The sequence below is a fragment of the Scardinius erythrophthalmus genome (assembly GCF_964197995.2).
Source record: "Scardinius erythrophthalmus genome assembly, chromosome: 7".
Lineage (NCBI taxonomy): Eukaryota > Metazoa > Chordata > Actinopteri > Cypriniformes > Leuciscidae > Scardinius > Scardinius erythrophthalmus.
In genome coordinates, this window is record NC_138227.1 from 17,157,946 (window position 1) to 17,179,656 (window position 21,711).

General features: G+C 38.4%; 1 protein-coding gene across 1 annotated transcript; it reads right to left on the reverse strand.

The window, feature by feature from the left end:
* Positions 1-835: 835 nt before the first annotated feature.
* On the reverse strand, positions 836-2,848 carry LOC308693403 (uncharacterized protein). The gene is made up of 4 exons (XM_081370290.1): positions 2,766-2,848; positions 2,550-2,632; positions 2,354-2,447; positions 836-1,904 (listed from the first exon to the last, which is right to left on the reverse strand). The coding sequence occupies exons 2-4, from the start codon at positions 2,596-2,598 to the stop codon at positions 1,112-1,114; spliced, it is 936 nt and encodes a 311-aa protein (XP_081226416.1). The 5' UTR covers positions 2,599-2,632; positions 2,766-2,848; the 3' UTR covers positions 836-1,111.
* Between the last annotated feature and the right edge of the window lie 18,863 nt (positions 2,849-21,711).

Sequence of the window (21,711 nt, forward strand, 5' to 3'; positions counted from 1 at the left end):
CATAATGCCTATTTAGCATATTTGAATCTATTTAGACAGCACTGTGTAGACCAGTCACCATGCGCTTGGGAGAAAATGCTTAATTGTATCATGTAAATGCAAATATTGCATTGTTTCATGTGTGTTAGATGTTCATTACCTGAGTTATACTGTTAAAGGTATGTAGGTATTATTGAGAGGAACAAACTGTGGATGTAATCGTTTTGTAATGTTTTGCTCAAACTTTGCTTCTTATACACATTGCTTGTATATTAGCCCAGGGGTTTTCAAACTTTTTGAAGGACCCTCTTCCTAAAAAATAAAGGCAGCTATTTTGTCATGTATAAAGACCTGTTTGTAAGAAAATATATTAAGCAATGTTGTTTTCTGAATTAATTGGCTTTTAATTTAAATATTAAAAGTAAATCAATTATTAAAATATTATGTGAAAACATGATGTGAAAAGTTTTTTACCTACCTATCTTTAGATGCATGAAATTAATAACAATATATATTTTCAATTAAATGCAGATTTATTTGTAAAGCACTTTTTGTGTTAAACATTATTTTAGTTAGTTAAACATATTTGATACATAAGTTAACTTTGACAGCCATAAAAAAAAATATTTTGTAAAAAAGATTTCTTTTACAGTTTCTTTGTATACAATTCCTCACATTTTCTACAGAACCCTTTGCGGTCCCGAACCACAGTTTGAAAACCCCTGTATTAGCCAATGACTTGCTACTTCTCTATAATTTAATATGATGTAACAATTGTCTAGATGTGATGTATTTAGAAAGGAATAACTGTATTAATATACTGTAGTTGAGGCAATAATCAATGAACAACATTCATTTCAAATTTGTATAAATCTTTTTATTTACATGCTTTTGTCTGTTTATGAAACAGTATATCCACACACTACACAACATATCCTTAGTAAAATGAAGAAAGGCATTCTTTTCTGTCTTTCACTTCAATGGATTGCGCAGTACATAATATAAGGTTCTTTTTGAAAACTGTACAAACAACAATATTGTCATACAAAAGTTACAAGTCACAATGTACAATCCAAACATAGGAGCTGTTATTTACATTACAGTCGTATTTCTGATAGGACTGGAGGTGTGTTTAATTGAGAGTGTGTACAATGTCTTGTAATAGGGCTGTGAGTCTAGTGGAGAAATCCTCCTGTATGGACTCTATGTTTGTCTGATGGAAACCAGATGACTCACCATGGCTCTGGTTTTCTTGGAGAGCGATCATCTGTAGGTCTAAGTTAGAAATAAACTGTTGATTCCGAGCTGAGGAATTCTGGCAGAACTGATCCACTTTTGAAGCCATCACATCCCTTGGAGGCTGTGCTGAGGCAAGATGGCTCGTCAAAGCTATCTTCAGTGCTGCCACCTTCCCTTGTACCTCTAAACTGAAGGTACACAATTCCTGTCCCAGCCTGGCAGTGACTTCCTCCCAAAGTTCCTTTCCACTGCTGTCTCTTTCCTCCTCTACCGCCTCAAATGCTTTTGTTTTAAAGTCCTCAAAGGCTGCTGTCCTTTTCTGGTGGCTTTCATCCAGAGCTTGTGTGATCCTCTGCACTGCCTCCTGGTAGAGAGTGGCTTCCTCTGGGTTCAGTTCCTGGAGGTTCAGATTGAGTTTCTCACAGAGTTCCTGTGTATTCGACTGGAGGGCGGTCTGGAGCTGCTTGGTGAAGGGGGCCAGGAACTCCTTGACATTGGCCATGGTGTGTTCTGGGTGGCTGGGGTAAGGAGAGAGTCTCTCCCTCAACTCCGCAAGCTCCTGCTTTAGACGAGCCCTCAGCCGCTCAGACTCCATACTCAGCTTGCGTCTCAGTTCAGCTGCCATAGGGTTGTAAGAGTCCTGGGAGTAAAGGTCACTGCTCACCACATGATTCTTCCACATACCACTGCAAAACAGGATCAGGGGTCAATGACTTACAAGAGCCTCCCATGATAAAGAACTCGTTGTATTCATGTTGATAAAAATAAAAAAACATATTCAAGAAAAACTCTGTGGTATAACCATCAAGTATTCATCAAGTAACCATCAAGCATTTTTTATATAATTATTCATAAATATCATTATTACGTTTTTGGTAAGTCTGTTACATGACATGAAAACTATATTTTCTATGAAATAAAAAATGTTATTAAGGCTTTAAAAAATTTTAAACCAGGCTTTTTGCCTATATGTCCCTGCCCCCCAAAAAAATTAATTAGCAATAATTTGTTTTCATTTTTAATATCTGAAATAAAATGAATTTTTCATGGAAGAATTGTGTTCAAGGCATATGGCATATGAATTCTGTTTTTAATAAATTAAAGTAAACAAAATATCTTATGAGAGTAAACTTACTTTGAGTCTTTGCCAACATTTTTCTTGTCAGTGGCCTGATTGTCTCTCTGTAAACTAAATGCTTCTCGACTGATCTCATCGTTGAGTGGAAATGCTGAAAAGGAGGATAGTTGCATTAGATCAATGTAATAAAACATAAAAATAACCATTTTAGATTAAATTGAATTTGATAATAGAAATTGGAGAGGCAACAAACCTGTTGTGGTAGCAAAGGCCAAAGCCAATGTAACAAACTGCAGATTCATTTTTCTTTACTTGTTTACTGATGAAGGTTATTCTCTGTTTGAAAAAAAAAAAAGATTTATGCAATCAGATACATTTATTTATATGTTATTGGCTATCAATATATTAAACAGGACAACTCAAACGCCATTAAGTAATTAATCTATGCAAGTGGACATCTGGCCCTTACCTGTTGGAGACAAAAAATGAGAAATTCATCCTCTGAGTCCACATTTAAAGCAGTTCCTTATCAGAGGTTTTCGTGCTTTTCACCTGTGTCAACAGAAACCACGTGGAGGGTCAGTTTGATAACGATGGGCGTCAGGAACCTTAAGTATTTTGCTGATCGCCTCTTCAAAGCTACTCTTTTCCAACAACGCAGATTCAGAGTAGCCACTGTGATGTCACACCAAGGCCAATTTTGACGTCATTTTCAAGGTCAATACTGGGATATGTTAACTACTAACCACAACCAGAGATGTTTGGACAGCTCTTACTTAAGTGAACAGGGTTGAAAACTTCGATACATGACCTCTATTTAAATTTCAAAATCGCATATTAACATTACGATAAGGACTTCATACTTGATACTCTGTCCCAGGACTTATGTTGCCTGTGAAGTTCACTCAGTGACCTGAACTGCATGACATTTGGCTTAGTTTTATCAGTCTTGTTGAGTCCTACTTGGCTAGAAATTACATAGAAATAAGTCACAAAGAATGAGCCCTCCAGCCTGTGCTTGCTTCGTTATCTCTGACTAAGCGAACAAAGGTGCTGTTTGTTTTTACTTTACTGAATGGATCCTCTTAGATTTGCTTTGAGTCTACATGGCCAAAGCCAGTGATAAACAAAGCCAATAGCGGGATACTTTGAACATTTGATTATTTCAGTTTAGATGGCCTACTTTCTGGCAGCTGCATGAATAAGCGAGTATTTGAAAAACAAAAGGAATTGTGCAATAAAAATATGTGCCATTTTAGTTGCCAAAAGTGCTATTTTGTTCCGGGTAATGTGTTGTTGTGCAAATCTCATAGCACTACATGTAACTTGCCCTATTGATTTTACACCAGTGCAGTCTGAGCAATAACATGATTTAACAATAGATGTTATATAATCGTTCAATTCTGGTGACTTTGGGAGCAGCATTTTTACATTTTGTTGACTATTATTGGCACTTGAGTTACCTAACTTAACTTAATATAATATATATATATATATATATATATATATATATATATATATATATATATATATATATATATATATATATATAGAGGCTTCACTGACCGCAAAACAAACAGAAAATAAACAAACAGGCTTTCTACACTTTGCAAAACTGGATCTAACTTACTACATTCATTCACAAATTTAGCGACCATTGGCGTCGAAAAGGCACCCTTTACATTGTTTGTTTAACCGGACCATTGATAAATATCCAGTTCTCCCAGCGCTGTTTTGTTGTCTGTGTTTGTTTTATACTGTTGGTTTTAAGCGATTCAGTTCGTGAGTGAACTGTTCGAATGCCGTATTCATTGAAAATAGAGCCGACTCTCAGTGATTCATTCATTCGCGCTTAAGTTCAGAATTGTAAACAGTCTAAATCAACGAAGTAGCAAACACACAACACGTAGTAAAATTAACATTTCTCGGGCAATCTATTCTCAAACAAGGATTTACCACAGCAGTATTTTATGGTGGCTCGAGCCCCAGGAAAATTAGCCTAGCGAGTCGTAGTAGCGACTAGCTACGCTTGCTTTTTACAAGTGCGTCACTACTGAATAGATCTCTAAAGACGGACAGACACAGTTACAGTCCTGGTCTAATGAAGGAATTGCAGGACAATTCTCCATGTTTGGAAACACGATATAGCAAGGTGTCTTACAGATAAGAGTTAACGTGCAAAAAAATATATATATATTGCCAAAGGATGTGTCTGGGAATTGAGTATCAGTTACTAAAAATTCGAATGTCTTTATTTATTTGTATATTAGTTTTTATCAGACATTTTGCAATTTTAACTCTAAAACTACCTTGTCATTTGAGTTCATACTTACGTAGACCTAAAAGTGTGTGAAATGTCAAAATATAAGTCACCATGAGGTCAAAGTCCACACAAACTCTGCAAGTAGCCTAATTCAGGGTCCAAGTTCATTGATTTTGAAGCATAAAAAATTATGAGGTCATTATAGCATGTGTGTAATGTGTACAGATTCATGCTTTTTAAAATGTAAAATTTTATGACCTGTTTACATAATATTATATTTTATACAGTTGCCCAGTTCAAAGATTGTAACAATTTTAGCTTATGTAAGTGTTTTGTGTTAATTCAGAAATACTTCCACTGAGTCCACATTTAAAGCAGTTCCTTATCAGAGGTTGTGGAGGGTCAGTTTGATAACGATGGGCGTCAGGAACCTATTTTGCTGATCGCCTCTTCAAAGCTACTCTTTTCCAACAACGCAGATTCAGAGTAGCCACTGTGATTGTGATGTCACACCAAGGCCAATTTTGACGTCATTTTCGAGGTCAATACTGGGATATGTTTACTACTAACCAGAGGTATTTGGACAGCTCTTACTTTGAAAAGTTCGGTATGACCGCTATACCTCTATTTAAATACAAAAGCGTATTCACATTATGATATGGACTACTTGATACTCTGTCCCAGGACTTTTGTTGCCTGTGAAGTTCACTCAGTGAACTGACCTGAATGAAATTTGGCTTAGTTTTATCAGTTGTGTTGAGTCCTACTTGGCTTTCCAACAGAAATGACATAGAAATAAGTCACAGAATTCCCTTGTGTAGTGATATAAGGCTCTGGATTCTGCAGATTCAACTTTAACCCAGATAAAGCAATTGGTTTACTAGGCTGACCGTGGCCTTCTCGCCTATGGGGTTCATCAAAGGAATAAAGCCAAGGGATGTGAAAAACAAGGTTTGTTGTTTTAGTGACCCGTTGCTTGTTTGAATTCAGAGTGCCTGCAATGTTCACTTCTCCTGCCAAACTATTCGAGAAATTGCACACTAGTAGAAACTGTCTGATAGGACTTGGATTTTTCTCATAAACCTGCAACTTGTGAATGATTGTTTTTTAGATGTGCTGAAAGACATTTAAAGCACAGCCAAAATTAATCAGTTTCATGGTTTCACTGTGGCCTGTAATCTAAACTGGCAGCATCAGGTTGCATCTTTCTGCCTATTGGCATGTGTGATACTTTATCTCTAGACGGTTCATGAATCATTCAGCATGGCAGGGAAAGAGCTTCCTGTATGCCTTCGGGCTGTCTCTGAGCCCTGGACAACATAATGAAATGATGTGCTCTTTCAGGGTTTGCCTCTTCTGGCCTTACCTACTTTGCTGGTTCTTCACCCTAAGACTGAGCCTTGCTGATGGATCAAACATTAACCTAAGACTTCCTGAAAGATTTTCCTGCAAACCAGGTAACTTGCACTTTTCTGGGACATGACGAGGTGAAAGTTTATCAAGTGGGTGTCTAGTGCCAGAGGTTATTTATTTATTTTAATGAACATCACATTAACTGTCTTAAATTCTTTATCATGCTTTGATCGACGTGTTTTGGCTACTTTTTAAATACCATTTATGTATATGTTTATTATTATTAATAATATTTTATCCTTGTTCTAAACGCAATCTTTCAATGTTAAACTGTAAAAATGCATTATAAAAATTATTACTGAAATTACGATGACATAAAAATAGTGAAATAATCATAAACCATTTCAATATATATTGTTAAAATTATTTTTAAAATGATGAAAAAAATGTCCCACCTCAGTTCTGGCTTTATTTCCACCATAAATGCTTTTTTTCCCCTAAAATGGGTTTTTAAAAAAGTTTGTTTAATTGTTCACCAAGATGAAATATTAGATTTGCATGAAGAAAATCAAGGTAAATATCACCTTTTATCAGAATATTTTTATGGTAAGCCATTTCCAACCAGGCTGTAATAATGTGAAATTATAAAAAAAAGTGTACAAATATTATTATTATTTTTTTTATTTAGGATACAGTACTAGTTATGAAATTAATCAAGACAAATAAGTGATTTTATTTCAAATTATTTTACACGTCATTTCCATCACAGTAGACAATGTCAGAAGACAAATTAAACTAGTTAGAGTGAAAAATGTGTTTTAGGAACAGTCCACTGGCTCCAATGTACATAGTTGAAGAAAACCTTAAATATGAAATGTAAGAGTTTGGTTGTTGGAGCAACCAAGAGTATTGGTTGGAGAACCTTCTATTTTTATGCACTGTGAAGGCTTTTACTGCCCGGAGGGAGATGAGGGTCCAGTTCCCTGTCCCAGAGGAACATTTGGACCAAGTTTCTGGGCCACAACCATAAACAGCTGTATCAGCTGCCCACCACATCACTATGGACCTAGAGAAGGCATGAGCAGTTGCCTGCCTTGTGGGCCATGGTCACAGCAGCCTCTGCCTGGACAGGACAGCTGTACTTGTCTGCGAGAGGGTCAAATCTTCCAGGTAAGAACTTATTGCATTGTTTACATAAGTTCCCAAGCATTTCTAGCTAATTGCATCCCTGTTGGGAAACAATCTGCAGACCTCTGCTCTGACAGAAGCTCATGTTTCAGCCCAGTGGGAATCTAGTTACCACTCTCACTGACTGCTGAATGATCTTTTCATCACTTACTACCCACTAGGGAAATGAGTCAGGATTTGCTGTCTCTAATGGCTGACATCTTCCCAATCCTGAATGTAGGCCAGTGACGGACAGTGTCCTTGTAGTTTGGGATACACACAGAAAGGAGAAGCCTGTGTGTTGAAGGTCTATGAGATCTGCAAGGATGGAAGAGCACGTAACCAGCATGGAGAATGTCTAGACCACAAGCAATGGAAGCGTTATTGCTCCCAGCAGGTGAGCGTCCACATAAACTGAGGTAATATTGAGAAATTGGTACTACAGTCATACTGTTTGCACAAAGATGATGACATACTTGCTTATTCGGTCATTGGCAGTGAAAATGTTATGAATGGTGTGTGACGACTCGCTTATTTTGCTCATGAAGGACATCCAATATGAGATGCTTTCTTAGTGTTGAATGGTTGACCAGTTGCCTCTAAAGTAAAATACCTTTCTCCATGAACTCTTACTATGCACATAAGGGGCCTCACACTGAACGTGACATGTGACTTACCCTTGGACTCTTGCAGCCCAATGACCCCGTTGATCAGTAGGTCATATGTTGTACCTGCTTGCAGGCGTGTCCATCTACTGAGTTGTACGAGGGCTACGATGGCTCCCTGGGTCTCTGTGTGTGCAGAGGTCTGTCCAGGCCTGAGTCAGACAGAGTTGAGTGTTTGGGCTGGTGCCGGAACACCCCGAGTCCAGTTCTGCAGCTGGTTTGCACTGGAAGCCTTTACCTGCTCTACACCGAGTCGAATCAACAGGTCAGGTCATCTACATCGTGATTTGATGTTAGTAAGGAGGCCCAAAACATGAGAGTAGTGTCTAGTCTTGGGGGTAAAGGCCTGTTCACACCAACTAGAATGATAAAGATATAGTTCTAAAAATCATTATAAATATAAAAGAATATCAGAGTCCACAACACAACTAGGATTTCGCACAGAGAAACAATATTGTTGGAATCACTTTCAGAATAATTTTTTCCAGCTGAACCAATCAGAATCCATCCTGCTGTAACGAACTTGTGCATTTAAAGTGACAGACGACAAAACTGCAGCGCACGCATAAATAAACAGAATGATATCGTCCGCTGTTGTGGATGCTAGTTATCGTTAGTTATCTTTAGAGTTATCATTCTTGGTGGGAACGGGCCTTAACACATTACAAGCAATATGCAAAAAAAAAAAAAAAAAAAAACGCATGTTAGCCTACTTGTTAAATTTTCACCATAATATCTTTATTTACTGACAAATACAACTGAAAACCTCTCCCTTTTTCATGTTAAAATATGGGTATATTTAAGGTGCATGCATTTACAGTACGCATTGTAGGAGTTTTATGTTTAAAAAAAATACAGCAAAGTAAAATTGTTTTCTGTGTGTTTTTTTTTTGTTGTTGTTCCAGTGTGATTGGTTGTTTAATGTAATTGTTTTTTTCAGTATAAAACAGATTTGGTGCATAAAAAGTTTATATTTCTATGTATAATTTTATGCAAAATGTGCAGTGTTATTTTAGTTTTATTTTATATACAATTATTGTATTTATTCATTTTTTATATATATAAAAGATATGCATCTTTTATTATTTTTAGTGGGTTTTTTTTAAATATTTTTATTTAGCTTTTTTTCCATTTTAGTTTTAGTAATTTTAGTACTTTTTTTTAAGTACTTAGTTTTTATCCAGTTAATTTTTCATCTAATATTTACATATTATTTCAGTTTTATTTCAAATGTACACGATTTTTAATAATTTAATTTATTGTGATGCTTATCCAAGTTAAACAGCTTCTGGAACAAGAACAAATGTAGGGCAGGACTTGATTTCGTCCTTTAGGATTTGATTGGATTGTAGAAAGTTTGACGTTGCTAACTAAATAGAGGCAGATCTGAATGCCAGTTTGCAGTTAGTTGTGGAAAATATTTAGTCCCACTCTCTGCCAATGCGTCATGAAGAGAGCACCGCTTCGAGGGGGAGGGGAGGTTAACGCTTTTGATAAAAGATTATGAATTCAGATTAATTTTTAAAACAATAATGTTGTGCATTGATAAATCATTTATAATACACATTCTGTAAAAATTAAGAATTTCTCATTTTTATTTCATGGTGACTTTTACAATAACAATGCTGTGTCGGGGTATAAACGTATGCAACAAAAACAAAAAAAGTAGCACAAAAAGTAACTTAATACATTGCTTCTCATAAAAAGTAACAATAATTAAGTAACATAATTTAAAATATAAATGTAATAATTATTACTAAGAAAAATAAATAAAAATATATAGATTATTTTTTATAAAGAGTAACACAATGGAACATCAAAAGTACTGTAACAGTATAATATGACTGTACAAATCCTCAACAACAAGCATAGAGTTGATCTAGTATTTTTATTCATTCAAGTATCATAATCCATAGGATGACTGACAGCAAAAAAGGTAGGAAACACGGTATGACTGGATAACTTTAACACAGTACACAATGTGAGGGACTTGCACATGACATTGAGAGTGTAATACAGCCCTAAATACACAAGTGAGAGCACCGCACAAACAGCGGTAAGATAACACTCTGACCTATTTGCCATTAAACTATCCTTGTGTTTTCTTAAAAGGTGAGCATGTCGGGAGGCATGCTGGAGACCGTCTTGAAGCACTGGGACTCCCGTGGGAGCTTGGAATGCAACGTGCCGCTCAATTTCTCTAGGCCTGTGTACACTGTGCAAACAGGGGGTGAGTGGCCAGAGATATGGGCAGGAAGTACAGAGGGTTTCGTGTCCGCGGTTTATCAGCAGCCTGCTGTTTGTTTGCTGTTGTGCAGAGATGGGCTTCTTTGGTCTGCTCAATGCTGTCCCCGTCGAGGTCCGGAGGTTGATTCTGGCCCACAGCAAGGAAACCAACAGCCATTTTGAGCCCCTAGATACAGACAGAGGTATCTAATACATCAATATGTATATTCCAGATACCATATTGGACATCTAATGAGATTTGTTATGTTAGGAAACATCAAAGACAAAGAGGAAGATTGGGACTCTCACTGGTCCAGTAAATCATCAGCGTTCGGTACATCCGACATGCAGCCTGGAGGAGTCTTGAACCCAACAGCATGTCTACATCCTGGGGATATTCTTCTCTTTACTGTGACCCAGCAGCACTACCCTCAGTATGATGTGTAAGTACATGCTGATATGTGATTCATGTGCTGCCCATTCATTTTCACCATCCCAGATTGTCACAGAGGGAATCCTGCTTTTTTCACAGGGACAGCTTGTACAACACTAATGCTGCGTTTGACTGGGGACCCTTCAGATTACTGGCACAGGACCAAGAACTGGCAAGATCTGCCCACTCCCTTTTCTCCATAAGTCTGCATGAGCCTGGGGTGTATGCCTTCAAACTCAGCAGCAACCAACATAGGCACATGGTATTGTGATCTGTTTTTATGTTGTGGCCGATAACCACTAAATATCCAATATTATAATTCTATACTATTCACTCTAAATAACTTTAAAAAGAAAAGGCTAAAACCTGACATCAATTGTTTTGAATGCTACGAGTGAATTTTAGTATCACAATTAACTTGGGCTACTTTCAAAGTTACTGAATTTCGGCGCAGGGTTGCACGTATTGCGCATAATTTTACTTATTCCCGCAGATTTTATGCTCACACCCAAAGTGCGTGCACATAGAGCTGCCTCAGCGCTTAAACAGTCAAACACACACAAATAATGTCAAAAGGCTGGTCTTAGTGAGTATTCATGTAAACCCAGTCATTTATGCTGAGAAAGAAAACGGATGTGTAACAGTACAATTATCCCTGTGTCGGGTCTTAAAGTGACAGCACCCTAATATACCTGCTTCCAAATAATGAGATAATATTAAAAATATCTATATGGCAGTTTTTCCCTCATAGTATCGATGCTAAAATTGTGGCCAGTGAAAATGGTTAGTAACTTTGGAAAAACACTAGCCACAGTAGCTGGTGGGCAAAAAAGTTAAGACCTGGTTGTAATAAAATAAATCAACCTCCATGTCTATTTATTGGTAGATGTTGTTGTCTGGTCCTTTCAGTATGTGAGGGTAGTGCCTGCAGGTGGAGAATGTTATGACACTGGAACCTTCTTCCCATCTGACCCACATCATTTGACTCGCATGGGCATCGCGCAGAGGCGCCAACTGTTGCTCCGCCCCGATTGGCCGATGATCGGTGGGCTTTTAGCTGGAGCTGTGGTAGTCTTGTGCTTGTGCGTGACAATATTGGTAAGTGATAAGGGAGGCTTAAACAAAAACTTTGGGGTTAACAAAGCCTGACTTATTGAAGTGACTGGGCACTGTGTCCTCACAGATTCTGTTCAGGGAGTACGGCTGGCCTGAGAAACTGCCAGCACAGGCCAGGTACCGTCATCTGCAGCTCAGGTACAACATGGATGACTATTCATCGAAGGGCTCCAGGGTGGTGGCTGTGAAAAAAACACACCGAAACCTGCAGGTGGGGTTGACAGAGGATTCAGTGCAGAGAGGTAACCTACTATAGACACAAGTAAACCTTTTTTAAGTACCACCAGGGGCTATGCATGCCACATTCTCACACAAATAGTCACCTCCATCACCTCTGAGCCTGTACATCCCAGGATCCTTGTCCATAATGCCTCATGCACAGCCAATATGATATTATGAGTTGAAAGACTACAGACTTCACATAATCTAACAAACATTGCTAACTACAATGAGGAACTAACAATGAACTGTACTCTAGGTTATTGTTCATTTTACATAAAGTAAAAAAATGTTTTGAAAGAAGTCTCATGCTCACCAAGGCAATTTTGATCAATATAATGCATCCTTACTGAATAAAAGTGTTAATTTCTTAAAAAAATGAAGATAGATTTGAAATTTTCTGATTAGATAAAAAATATTTATTATTATTATTAGATGCATTCTACTTAAATTTTTATATTTAAATTTTACCCCAAGTACAAACATGCAATTTGGAAGCAGATAATAACACATTTATATGAATGTTATATTATAAAATATACAATTGTTGTATTTGAAATTTAGAAATTAAAAAAAGACATTTGTAATGGGTGCCCAACAACCAGAAAAAAGGAAATGTTTTATTAATGCAAGTCCTATAGATTCCATTTAAATTCCATGTTAGAAAATGAACAAACATGACATTGATTTTTGAACATGGAACATTCCATTGAACAAGGAATCCCCATATGTTTCACAATAAAGGAGAAAACAATTACCCCAAGACGTCAAAAGCTCTTTTGTTTGCTCCAAGTAGCATTTGAACATCCATTGACAAGATTCTTTATCGGCTTAAGACCATGCTAACCATGCTATCAGGCTACATTTGTGACTGCAGTAGTAAACTGACTCACTGACTTTATTATTAAACTGACTGACTTTACCCTGATGTGGTGCAAGTTTTTAGGATATCCCTGCTGTTTTGGCAGAACTATATCTCTGTTTGACAAACACTAAAAGTACTAGACAGCATCAAACACAGTTACCAAAGATTACTCTTTGCTTTCAAAATAATTGTCAAGAGACTTATTGTGCGTGACACATTTGGCTTTCCTATGGTATTATATCAGCTCCGTCCAGAGTTAGAATTCCCACAGATTGTGCCCGCATTGTCCACAGCGGTGGCTCTGGTGTCAAATGAGTTCTGGGACTATGAAGAGCAAGTGGATCTCGAAGCCTTCAGTTCCAGCACCTTCTACGACATCCTGCTCAAGCACAGCGTGTCTGTCACAGTACGCCTCGGACAGCTCAGAGGAGAGGTGAGACTCCATGGGAACAAGTCTTAATTCCCATCTTCAGAGCTTCAAATATCACCCTCGTAAAGTTCAGACATATTTATAACATATTTTGAATAGCATCACTGAGATGCTCGGTTGCAATTAACAGTCTCTCTTGTTTCACTGTTCCGTATGAGACTATGATACAGAAGTGAATTGTTACCTCCCTGGGGCGAAAAGTTTGTGGCTTGAGTTGTAAAATGAGTTGTAAGTATAGCGTTCCTTTGTAAGCTTGTTTCATTGAAGGAAACGTGCACCCTGTCTAGGTGAAGCAGCTCTACCAGGGGGTGCTGGGGAAGTTGAGAGAGCTCCACCCTGGCTGGAGGATGTTTGGAGGGAAAACCGAAGGTTTGGAGAGACAGGTGGAGCAGGAGATGCTGCGACGAAGAGCGCTGGGGAATCAGTTGACACAGCTACTGGACAGTCAGCTGCAGATCCTGCGGGTGGAGATGAGAGCGCAGCAGGCCATGCAGAAGAGCTTCAGAGCGCGAATGAGGGAGAGCGCCAGGCTTCTTAGACTGCTGGCTGAGGGTCAGACCTCGCTCTGGGATAAACACATCAAGCAACAGTATGTCATGGAGAGGCAGATATGTATCTGTCTGTTTTTATCTGTGCTCCCTCTTCAAACAAAAATGTGGTTCATAAATGCTTTTCAGTTGATTAAAATATAGGCCCAATGATTAGATAATCACACTAAATGGCATATACTACCGTCCAAAAGTTTGGGATCAGTAAGATATTAATACTTTTGAGCAAGAATTTGTAAAATTGATCAAAAGATTTCTATAACAAATAAATGTTCTCTTGATCTTTCTACTCAAACATTTAAAATGTATCACGATTTCCACAAAAATATTAAGCAGCACAACTGGTTTTAACATTGATAATAATAAGAAATATTTTTGAGCACCAAATTCTGTAGGGTCATGTGACTGAAGTGGCTGCTGAAAATGTAGCTTTGCCATCACAGGAATAAATTGCATTTTACAATATATTCAAAAAGAACAATTATTTTAAATAGAAATATTTTACAATATTAAAATGTTGACTGTATTTTTGATCAAATATACAGTCAAACCAAAAATTATTCAGACACCACATATAATTTTTGATATTTTTTTACTAGTGGGTGCACTATTTGGGACCAAAAATTTGGGACCAAAAATTATCAGACACTTTGACCTGACCATGTTTCCTTAAGTGTTTTTTTCTTTAATTGCCAATGTGACCTTTCTACACCACAGACTGAACAAAATTTAGCTTGTATTGCTTTGTAATTGGTTGACCCAAATTGGTATTATCTAATTGTTTTCAGACAGCTTAGGTAGAGGGCTATTCACATACAGTAGGGCACACTGTAGCACTTACAGTAAAATGGTTTCTTAAAAACAACATTTCCCCATAATAAATGGTGGAGAATCCCTTCGTCTCATCCTCGTCCCAGCCCTCTTATCACATTTCCAGATCTATAATCAAAGCGAAAGAGAAGCTTAAAGCTTTGTACTTTCTGCACACAATTGTGATCGTTTTTCAGATCTGATCTTTAGGATTGATTGTCCAGTGACTACTGTGATGACAATGGACCTGTATTTTAGAATGTGCTCTCTATATCCGATATGCCTGACTGTAGTAAGATTTATACGTTATCATGATATGAAGAGAGTTAAAAGAAAGTAGGTTTCATTGAAGATAGAGAGGACTGGAAACTAGACATTATAGCCTCAGTTCATGTCTATGACCTCAGTGTTGAACTCATGAGGCACATCAGATAACATAAGCATCAGAGACAGCAACAAGGTGTCCTTGAATCCATGAACTGCATGACACTGCCAGGCCACCACAAAACCAGGGTTTGTCTGACTTCTTGCCTCTGGATACCCAGCCTCTGCAAAACCCTTCAATTCCCTCAGCACCTCCTTCTGTTTTCACAGTACATATCACATGGACACTTCAAAGCCCAAATCCTCTCATCCCTGTGTTTTGGCATTCCTTAACCTTAGTTTTTGCAAAAAATATTATAGTATAGTATTGCATATGGTATACAATAGCATATCTTTATGGTATTTACATTTATTTTTTGGTAGCTTATATATGTTACAATAGTTTTAGTACTATAGTATTTATGTGTGTGTGTGTGTGTGTGTGTGTGTGTGTGTGTGCGTGTGTGTGTGCGTGTGTGTGTGCGTGTGTGTGTACTTGTGCTATCGTTGTGAGTACCAGTTTGAGTTTTAGACAATTGGAGTGAGGACAAAGAGAGTAAAGTGAGGACATTTTGGCCGGTCCTCATTTTTTGAGACCCCTTTAAAGGCCTGTTTGAGGGTCAAGACTTGGTTTTTGGGATTAGGTTATAATTAGGTTAAGGATAGGTTAGGGTCAGGGTTCGGGGTAGGCACTTAGCTGTGATGGGTAAGTTTAGGGTAAGCGGCTAGAGATTGCATTGTGTCAATGAATGTCCTCATAAAGATAGATGTACAAGAATGTGTGTGTGTGTGTGTGTGTGTATACAATATTATAAATAATACTTATATTACTTAAAATTTTTCTTCATCAGTTTCCTTGGGTTTATGTTGTGCATTGCAGTGTTCTGGAGCGGGTAGCTGTGCTGGCTGATGAGATGACTGAGATGGTATCAGTGGAGAGCCAAAGGCTGGGAGCCTGGGTTGTGCTTAAAGAAGGCACTGGAGCACAGCTGTTATGCCCTGCCACTGGATCGGTCCTCAGTAGGGAAGACGCCATTGGTTAGAACTATTAAAAACATTTGTGTGAGAATTTACAGATATTAACCATATAATTCAGACCTAATGTTATTGTATATGGTGAGAATGCTTTCAGTCAGTGACTGTGCAATCACACCCCCTAGTGGAATTTTAACAGAAAATAGTCAGCTACACCACTAGGTGGAAGTATTTTACAACATAGCACTCGTTTGGCTGCAGGTCAAATCCTGACAAATATGCCCTGAGGCTCAACTTGGCATGTGTGTGGCTTGACTGATTGATTTAAGGCTGTGGAAACACAGAAAGATTGCACTCCTTTACCCTCCACAGCTTCTGACGGATCTGTTAGGGCTTGTGATGCCGTTCATGTAGACCCCCTCACAGGCCTCATTCAACCCAACTCTAATGCCCATATGTTATTGGCCAGTGGGCACAGCATGCCAGTGCCCCCAGACTTCTTCCTGCACCCCCAGACCGGCAAACTACTGCCTGTGGCGGGAAATGTGGGCTTTGATCCTGCTTCCTCCACCCTTGTCTTTACAGCCGATGCTTGTGTGGGTGAGTCCCTTAATATGCTTATTTATGTTTAAATAAATATTCTGTGTTCAGTACAAGTTAAGATCAGTCAGCAGCACTTGATTACACCCCAAAATATCAGACTTGTTTACTTTAAAGAAACCAGGTGACAGTGAGGCACTTGAATGTAAATACAAGGGGACATAAAAGTAAAAATGTGATGCTTATTATTTTACAAAAGTACTTGCATTTATTTATTTATTTTTAAATAAAACGTATATTAGGCTATTTAAGCCGTAGAATTGTTCTCGTCATTTTTATGGTCATTTTAGGTGTTATGTTGTGATGGCAATGAAGAAAAATTGTAAGGAAGTATTATAAATATAAAATTTAAAATATTTTATTCATTAGGTGTTATGTTTATTAGTTATACTTTTTTTTACTTTTTATTTTCACATTTTTATTCATTATTTATTATATTATTGTTTTGTTGTTGTAAGTTTAACATTTACAGTAATCTGATTAAAACGTTTTTAACTGCTTTTTGCTAAATCAAGTTTACGGTGAGGCACCTGCAATGGTTTTCTCTTCTTAGGTGAGGTGGGGAAATGGGAATCACCCCTGCTGCCTTTCATTCCTTACCCTCCATCCCGCCATGCTGAAATCCATGCTGCTTCCAAACTACGGGGGCTTCGTTCAGGCCAAAGGCTGGTGCTTGGAGGACCCATGTGTGACTATGACACTGGTGTTCTGGTGCCTATTCTGGCAGTCACCATCCATCCACAAACAGGACTGGTTTATCCTTTGGGTGGCGTGCACATGTGTCCCATCTCACGCATGCGGCTGCCCATTCAGATTGGCTCTCCCATGCTGGACCCACGTACAGGCAACCTGGTGCTCATCACGGGGGTCAGTCTTGATCCCCACACAGGTCCGTTTTCTGTATGTTGAAAGAATCTCAGCACGTTCAAACAGCCTGATTGATGATTGTGTCTGTTCAGGGGCTGTACTTCCAGTTGGGGGGCTTCTCCTTTGCGAGTCCTTCATCGAGCCCTTGAGCGGCCGGATGGTGCGGGTTGGTGGAGGCAGCGTGCGAGGAGGGAAGGTGGTGCCTCATGCTGGGGGTTTCCAGGCTCTGTTGGACAGCCAGGCTCTGGGCGCCTGCTTGCGAGTGGCAGAGCTCATGCAAGGTTGCTGTGATGAGTGGAGCTCAACAGCCGCAGATCTACAAGGTGACCTCGATAGACTCTCGGCAGGAACATCTGAGCTGGAACAGGCCTGGAAAAGCAGCCAACATTGTATGTTGCAGATGCTGAGTCGTCTGGAAGCCGTACAGGAACAGGCCTGGGGTGTGGCGGAGAATGGTGGTAGTGTGGGTGGGTAAGAGCTGTTTACTACAAAAGATCTGTACAAAATCTGTATAATAATATAAAGGTTAGGTCAGTACAAAAATTTTCCATTCTGCCAAATGGTTACTGTTGATACTTTTGTAAAATCATGATCGATTTACCCTGCGCTGAGCCCCTCCTTAAAAACATTAAAAAACAGTTGTAGATAACCAAATTGTCTGTATCTCAGACTAGGGTTTACTCTTTTCTTTGTTTGTGGAGGATCTGTGTATTTGGGTAGTGTTAAACACAATTTAGTGGAAATTATCCAAAAATGTTATGCCCAAAGTAACTTCACAGAGTTCACAGAACCAAGATGTTAGAAATATTAGAAATATTTGTAACTTCCTTTATACTAATGCAATCTGTTTTAATCTCAATTTTTTTTCTTATCTGTTGACTGTGAGTGTGTGCTGAAGTGTTTTCCTTCATTCTGAGTTGCAGTCTTTGGAGTTTTAAATCAAGTTACTGCGTAACTGAACAATTTCTTTAAAGTAAAATGGTAAATAAAACACTTTGCTATGTCACAATTTATTCCAGTCCATGTAATGATAATATCCAATCCATTTTTACCACTTTATGTGCAAATTTTACTGAAAACCATGCTGTTCACAGACATCTCCAGTTCATTCTTAACCAAGGGGGCAGAGCTTAGTGAAAGGTCATCTAATATGGGATGGGATCTCATTCAAACAGTGCGAGAGCTTTCAGAATGATCTTTTATGATTACAGTGGTGTTAACTTCAGGTTATGTAAAGAACTGTTATTAATATTATGAGATGCACTACCATTCAAAAGTCTCTTACTCAAGAAATATCAAGGCAGAAATTATTTGATCAAACATACAGTAAAATAGATAACTGTTTTTGTATTTTAATATAATTTACAATGTAATTTATTACTGTGATAGAAAAGCTGAACCTTTAATTTAAACTTTTTATTATTTTTGCATTTTATTTATTTTTATAAAATATTTTTTGCATAATTTTTTTATATATATAATTTTTATTTTTTTATTTGTATGCTTAACATTTACAACAGAAATTCTACTGTGTTTTTTCAAATTGTTTAACTTTGCCTCCTTTCTGCTTGTGCTCTTCTAGGCGAGATCAAGCTGCCTGGCATTGAGCTGTCCTTGCCAGCTCTACCCGGGTTGGAGTATCCTGACCCCGGAGGCTCGGGTTTGCATGTCCCAGTTCTCGGAGCTCAGTTGGACTGGGTATCAGGCTGCATGGTGCCTCTGGCAGGAACCATGGAGGATGCAGATGGAAAAGGTAATGGAGGTTACTAGGAATGTCCAAATCCTGTTACATTAATCTCTAGGTGTTAACCTATTACGACTCTCAGGGCTGGTTCCCATACGTTTTGGATCGCAGACGGTGGATCCAGTGACAGGGGTGCTGGCTCCAGTTGTTGGGGCCAGTCTGGATGTTTGGAAGCGGACTGTGATTCCTGTAACTGTGTCCCAGATTCTGACTTTAGTAGAAAACCCAGACAGTGTAATGGTGAGCGAAGTCAAACTAAATCACATCACAGCCACATAAAAGCTCATTTGGCTTGGGGATGTTTACATGTTTGCAAAATGTATTTGTTTGCCTCAGGTGGAAACCCTCCAGAAGGAGAGCAGCGCACGGGGCAATTACTGGCGTGAACAGACACTGAAGGAAGAAGAGATGGTGGGAGATTTTGACAGAGCCGTTAAACGCTATCTATCCACGTCCATACATGAGCCTGACTGTGTGAGTTGACTCCACAGAGATGGCACTGCACTCTGTGGCCTATTTAAAATGCAAGTCTTTTGACCAAGTGTCTGTTTTTATTTCTGTGAGTGTCAGAGTGATAGAAAGCATTTCCACCATCCTTGCATCCTAAATGCGCATGTCCGTGTGTGTGTGTGAAACAGATAGACTGGATGGACACCGACAGGCAGCTAAGGGAAAAGCTAAGGGAGACTGCCGCTGAGGTTCAGGAAAGCGCTCAGTGTGAGGCCCAGAGAAAAGCTCTCCAGAACTCAGAGTTATCTCTGCTTCTACCAGCCCATGTGTTACATGCTCTCACAGGAGGTCAGTCCTCACACTCATACTCCCACTGTGAGCGCATGCAACGGTCACGCTTTAAAGATTTAAAAAATAGCATTCATGATTCTTGGTCGGTAAGTGTCTTTTTTAAGTTTAATTTTTTTTAAGAAGTCTCTTAAGCTCACCAAGGCTGTATTTACACTAATTAAAACACTAATATTGTGTTTTATAAATAATATTGTGTCTAATAAACATGTCTTAGTACTTAACAGTTGTGCTTCAGTTTTTTGTGGAAATTGTGGGAAAAAAATTCAGGTTTTATGGATAAATAGTTCATTTATTTGAAATAGAAATATATATTTTTATAAAACATTATAAATGTATTTACTGTGTCAATGTCAAAATATCAATGCAAAATTTAAAGCATAATTGCTTTAAAAAAAAAAAAAAACGTAATAACCCCAAACTTTTGAAAATTAGGCCTAGTGTATAATATATAGACAAATAACAGACTGCTTTTGACAACTTACTTAAAATCTGCGTTAAAGAGATTCACTCAACAATGACAGTTCTGTTTTTATTTACTCACCTTCATGTTGCCCTAATATGTCTGTCTTGCTTAAGTGGAAAAAAAGTAATAACTGTAAGAATCTTCTTTACACAGGTCTTTTCCATTCAGTGACAGGTCATAGTGACTATGGCTGCTCAAATCAACCCCCCCCCCCAACCCCACCCACCGCAAAATATATGTAAAAGTTGTCTAAACTCCCTGTGCACTATATTCCAAGTCCTCTGAAGTCATACAATAAAGTATATTTGTTTGAGGAACAGACCCAGATTTAGGTAATTATTCACTGATAATCTTCCCCTCCAGTAAGCAGTTAACTCAAGAATCAAATCATTGAACCAGTGAGTCGAACTCTGATTTTTGAGCAAATCAATCTAATTTGTTCATCAGTTGTAAAAAAATTGTTCAGTCCCAATATTGAACAAGGATCAGTTCAAAATAATGATTCCTTCACTTATTCGGTTTTTGATTTCAACCCACTGATTCAGTGATCTGTTCGCAGCGGTTCTCGAGTGAATGACTCACTGGAAGAGAAAATTAACAATGAGTATAACTTTTAGAATGTTCCTCACATAAAGCCATCATATGACTTCAGAAGAATAAAAAAAGCCACCAGTTTGCAAAAATGTTAAAAAGTTACAAATTGCCTTTTTGTTGGCTAGATGTCACTGTAATTTTTTGGAGAACCATATTGCCCTCAATTTTATTTCATAAAGCAGCTTTGTTTCATAAAAGGATTCATCTCTGTGTGAACTCTTCCTTAAAGGAGACGAGGAGGAGTGGGAGCAGCAGTGTTACTGGCACACCGAGCTTAAAGCTGTGCTGAACCATGCGAGTGTGTCCATGGAGAGATTGCGGACGGATCAGGGTCAGCTATCAGTACAGGAAACGCAGCATCTGGTCAGCTTGTTTTCACATTGAAACTCTCACCCTCAAACAGAAACATTCAAATCTGCTGAGCTCATTACTACGTTGTTAAACAGTTGAATGAGCAGATCAATACATTGGAAGCTTAACATCCTTTGTGTGACTATTGGTGTGATTGCCAATACTCTGGTTTTGCACTGTCCATTTTCCAGTTTAATGGAGTCTGCTCTAGGATATATAACACGATGCCTTGTGATTATCACAGGGTGAGAAACTGAGGGAGCAGGAACTGTGGGAGCAATTAATGCAGAGACAAGCAGAGCTGGACGCTGTGCTTTCGTCTCTCCACAGTGCTCGTCTGGTCTGCCAGCTGCGTGCTGACACCGCGCAGGTAACATGTGCCGGAGGCTAGATGTGCAATGCATGCTCGTGGCACTGACCGATAATTGTGTAGCGATGTCCTTGGTTTATCCTTAGAGCTGTTTGTATATACACTGCCCCGGCCCAAAAGAAAGTTGCTGTTTGGATTTAAATAGGCAAGAGTCTATGATTGGATCATTATTGCAGTGATTATTATGTTTCT